This window comes from Nannospalax galili, unplaced genomic scaffold, assembly GCF_000622305.1.
Source record: "Nannospalax galili isolate Female #2095 unplaced genomic scaffold, S.galili_v1.0 scaffold4040, whole genome shotgun sequence".
Lineage (NCBI taxonomy): Eukaryota > Metazoa > Chordata > Mammalia > Rodentia > Spalacidae > Nannospalax > Nannospalax galili.
This window is the reverse complement of record NW_008345393.1, coordinates 49,372-54,753: the sequence shown is the minus strand read 5'-3', so window position 1 is coordinate 54,753 and position 5,382 is coordinate 49,372. Positions and strand designations below refer to the sequence as shown.

Sequence of the window (5,382 nt, the reverse complement as noted above, 5' to 3'; positions counted from 1 at the left end):
CACACACACACACACACACACACACACACACACACATACCATATATATTTTTGTCACTGATACAAATAAATTTAAGACGATAAGGCTAAGATATTTACAATAAGTTTATGTTTTAAGAAGCCATTAGATGATATGTCTTTGGAAACCACATTTAAGAGGCACATTTTCAACATTCCTGTTTTAAAAGCTTTAGCGTAACACCTATTTAAATATCTGTGGGAAAATAGAGGGGGAGTAGAGAGAGAAAAAGAGAGAGGCTAGACATGGTTCTCACTCTCCTATAATCCAATGAGGGGCTGAGGCAGGAGAATAACTGAGTTCAAGGCCAGGCTGGGCTACAGAGTGAGACCCTGCCTCCCGAATGAGAAACAGGAAGAGAGAGAAAGACATAGACAGACATATACCACTAATTACTATTAAATTTCATAACACATTTTGGGTATTTTATCTTTTTATTGATCTAAAAGGATGTTGTGCAATTAGTGATAAACCAAATAGAAGAATCTACATATGAATTTTATTCTAAATAAAGATAAGTATCATCTTACCTTTGAGAATACTCAGCTTTCAGATGATATCAGTACCCTGGGTTAGAAGATGAAGATAAAACTTAAACATAAAGCAAGATTTTTGAATATCCTCTAACCTTACTCCAAAAGTATTTCTAAAAAATGAAGCATTCAATTCTGATGAGATTTTCCCTTCAGAAATAGGAGGCTTCAGTATTTTGACATCATGACAAGTTTTTCATGTATCTTTAGGTGAGACAATGTGTTTGTAAATATTGCTTTTACGCTTGAGCAAAAAGCTTATGGGAGAATAGCAGGTAGAGGTAGAAACAGCGAAGGCTACGTTCATGGAAAGCTTCATACCCATGAGCCTTTGTTTTGATGTCAATGAGATCTGGAAGATGGGGAAGGAAGACAGTTAAATTAGAGGATCAAAAGAGGAGGGAAGACAAAATGAAGGAAAAGTTCTGAGCATATCAGTGATAGGAAGTCACCAAATCAGTTAGCTTATGATGCATAACTACGCCCAAACACCGTGAATAAATATATATTTACATAAGAAGTCTATCGTGTGTCAATTTGGCCTGGAACTATATTAGGTGGACAGGACTTCTGGACTTGGCTCAGTGTAGATAATCTCAACTGGGACTCATCAGTACCATAAACTCCCTCATTAGATATGCTTGTGCTGGCTAAGTGCAAGCTGTAACATCTTTGTTCTCCTGCATGTAGCCTTTCCTTTTCATGCAGACCATCTTAGGCTACATTATAAGGTTACTTCCAAATCAAAAGTATAGCAGGAACAAAGTCCTTCTAAGCATGCAAATCTCACAAGCGCTTCCACCAAAACTATTAGTCAAAGCAGGTCACAAGTGCTACCCACATTCAAAGAGTGGGAAAACAGTCTGAAATTGAAAACTAAACAGTAACAGTCATTTCTGCAATATACTATATTCACGCATACAATTTTAAGGGCCTATCCCTGAAACCATCTCTAGGGTGATTGGGAACTTGAGTATATAACAGTCACTTAGTTAAAACTCCTTTTCTCAAAAGAATCCCCAGAGCCAATTTCATGTCTCTGTTCCGCAGGCTATAGATGAAGGGGTTCAGCATGGGGGTCACCACTGTATACATGATTGAAGCAATTATATCATTAACTTGGGAATTATTGGAGGAAGGAAAGAAATAAGTAATTGCAAGGGTACCATAGTACAAAAATACTAGGAAGAGGTGAGACCCACAGGTGGACAGCACTTTGCAGATCTTCTTAATGGAGGGGACCTTTAGGACAGTAAAACCAATGCAGATATAGGAGCCCAAAATAGTACCCAGTGTCAGGAGAACAAACACTGCACCCTCTGTGAAGATGGATAGCTCATTGAGGGTGGTGTCTGAGCAAGTCAACTTCAGAAGATCATTGAGACCACAGAAAAAATGGGGGATAGTGTTGTCAGCACAGAAGGACAGGCGGGACAGGAGCCCGGTATGCAACAGGGCACTCATACAAGAGAGGAACCAAGATCCAGCCACCAATAAGTCACACAGCTCCTCCTTCATGATGACCATGTAGTGCAGTGGGTGGCAGATGGCCACATACCTGTCATATGCCATCACTCCAAGAAGAAAATTGTCAACAGCTACAAAGAGCAAGAAAAAATATAATTGAGTAATGCACCCCTCAAAAGGCATGGACAGGTGCTGAGTCTGCATGTTGCTGAGCATCTTTGGGATGGTGACAGATGATAAGGAGATGTCAGAGAAGGCCAGGTGGCACAGGAAGAAGTACATGGGGGTGTGGAGGCGAGAGTCCAGCCTGATGAGCAGGATGATGAGCAGGTTCCCCAGCACCGTGGTCAGGTACATGATCAGGAACAGGGTGAAGAAGATGCCCTGCTGCTCTGGCTGGATGGGGAGCCCCAGGAGGATGAACTCAGACACACTGCTCTGGTTCCCCCTCCTCATGGTCATCTTCCTGCTGGGAATGAAGGAGAATGAATGTCAGAGTCCTGAAACCCTCAACAGGTAGACCTAACATGTATGCTTTTTTTCAGGGAAATATATCAAAATTCAGACAAACTACACACTTTCAGTCTGAATCTCAAATTAGTCTCATAGTAAACACAGAGAGAACACTTCCAACGCTGATAAGATTTCCTTCAAGAAAGAATGCAAATCTCTTCACTTACTCACACATGTGCTAAGCATTGGTTTTAGCACTGGAAACATAAGAGATAATGAAATTCCCCCTTGGAGCACACAGTCTATACACATTTCATAGATGAGCAATTGCTACAGCCTTGCTGCCAGGAGGGTTGAGAGGGCCCCAACTCGGAAGTTTACTTCTTCAGTTTCTTTAGGCCACTTTCCTGTGTGCACATAAGTTCCTTCTTCTATAAAGCAATAATGATGTTACACAGTTATAAATATTTGCAGGAAATCTATGTTAATGCATATTAGATCAGATCCCTAAACATGACCATGTTTAACTGTGTTCATTACTACAGTAAGACAAGCTCAGCAAAAAATCTGGTACCAAACTCCAGGAACTCAGAAAAACAGAGGAGTAAGGTGGGCATTAGACCAGACCAAGTACTGAGATTAAAAAAAAAAACTCATTGACCTCCTGGAATTTCACAGTCCCTGATATGTAGGGACTCAAAAAGTGGACCATGGTAATGGGGATTAAATCCCTAACAGAAGCAATGACATAGAAGATCAATCTTTTCACACCACCTAACTCAACCCCTCTCTCTCCCAATCATCCCTCCCCTCTCTCTCTTCCTCTCTCCCTATCTCCTTCCTTCTTCCCTGATTCCTCTCCTCTCTCCACACTTCTTCTCTCCCACTCTCCCAGTATAAGGATTTATTCACAGTAACACACCTGAGAAATTTCCATGCCAGAATCTTAAGAACTTTATGATGCTTCCAGATTTTTAGTCTATTCAGTTTATAATAGATTCATGATCATCTCATTAAAACCAATCTGAAGATTTATTGTAACAGTATTAATCATAATTGGTGTTGAATGGGCTCTTACTAGGACAAAGACATTGATGTTATATTGCTAAATTTAGGTATCAGAAAACTAAATCTCAAGGTTGTTAAGTAACTGATTCTCATTTAAATAATACCTGAGTCTCTCAACATTCCAGGCCTTGTTAATATCATCAGATGCCATGCTCATCATCATTTCACTGGTCCTACAACTTCGTCATTTGTTAGAAAATCTTGGATGGGCGTGGTGTTGCAAACCTACAGTCCCAGAACTTAAGGAAGCCAAAGCATTACAGGTTTGAGCTGGCATCAGTTACCTATTGAGTTCTGGACCAGCCTAAATCACATAAAGAAATATTCAGAAATGAAAGAGAGATGGCTCAGCAGTTAAGAACATTGACTGTTCTTGCAGAAGACCCAGATTCAAATCCCAGCACCCACATGGCAGCTAACAACCGTCTGTAACTCCAGTTCCAGGGGATTCGACAGCCTCTTCTGTCCTCCGTGGGCATTGCACAACACTGGTGCACTTACTTACATGCAGGCATAACACTCATACACATAAAATAAAAATAATAAATAAAATATTTTTAAATGAAAGGGGAGAGTTAGGGAAAGAGGGAGAGAGAGAGAAAGAGAGAGGAAGAGAGACAGAGAGGATATTACTTCTCAGCTAAATCTGAAACTATTTTGCATTTTAAGTTACACCATGCCACCACCTGCTTGCCCATCTGCTAATATTCTAACATGAGGTGATTCTGTAGTTCACTGTGTACTCTCATAGTTGGAGACTTTGAGAGTAGAAGATGAACACATATAATAACTATGTCTGTACAACTGGTCTACATCAAGTCTTCCCTGGGAAAACCAGAATGCACACTCACTAATTCATATCAGACATTAAATTTGCAACATTTATGTGATTTAATTCCCAAACTCAGCAAACATTTACAAAGTACTTTTTTCTTTTTTCTTTTTTTTTTGTTTTTGAGGTGTGTGTTTTGTTTTGTTTTTCATAAGGTCTCTCTAGGCCCAGCCCAACTGGAAGTCACTATGTGGACTAGGCTGACCTTGATCTCCCAGAGATCCAACTGCCTCTACCTCCCAAGAACTGGGACTAAAGGCCCATGCCACCATGCCAGGCATTACTAAGCACTACTAAAGCAGACATTCAGAGGTTTGTTTTTCATGTTCCTAATATTGAAACAGGTGTGAAGCCTTGTGCTGAAGGGCCTAGTATATTTGTTGGATCATGATATTAAGAATAAACTTTTGACATTTTTATGTCTTTTTTGAGACAGGGTCTCCCTGTAGCCCCAGCTGTCCTGGAACTCACTATGTAGTCCAGGCCAGCCTTGAATTCACAGAGATCCGCCTGCCTCTGCCTCCCGAGTGCTGGGATTAAAGACGTGTGCCACCACGCCGACATTTTTTTTTAAGTGCATCTTGGTACCTTATCCAGTCAGAGTTAAATTACACTTGGAGATCACATATAGAAGACCAGGAAATGTAATCCAGGCAATCGTCACCACCCCAAGGCACAGGTACCTGGTAACAAGCATCTGTAGGAGCAGAGAGGAGCAAAGGGGACAATTGTCACTCAGTGGGAAACAGGAAGAGCACAGCAACTTACACCTCCAATGAGATCTGCCAACCCACTGGCAGTAACTTAATCAAATTTTTGCCACTTAACCATATTTGAATAAATCAGAAGTTAAATGTAAATAAATACTCAACATTAATTTCTGGATAAGCAAAAACCTGACTTTGTTTAAAATCACTCTGTGAAAGAGGCAGCTGGACACACACTCAGGAATGAGGACGGGAAGCAGAGAGGCGGAGTTTGACAAACAGTCTCCAAATGAGTCTGCTTTTT

General features: G+C 40.6%; 1 protein-coding gene across 1 annotated transcript; it reads right to left on the bottom strand.

The window, feature by feature from the left end:
• Positions 1 to 1,535: 1,535 nt before the first annotated feature.
• LOC103740918 (olfactory receptor 1J4-like) lies at positions 1,536 to 2,474 on the bottom strand. The gene has a single exon (XM_008841595.1). The coding sequence runs from the start codon at positions 2,472 to 2,474 to the stop codon at positions 1,536 to 1,538; it is 939 nt and encodes a 312-aa protein (XP_008839817.1).
• Between the last annotated feature and the right edge of the window lie 2,908 nt (positions 2,475 to 5,382).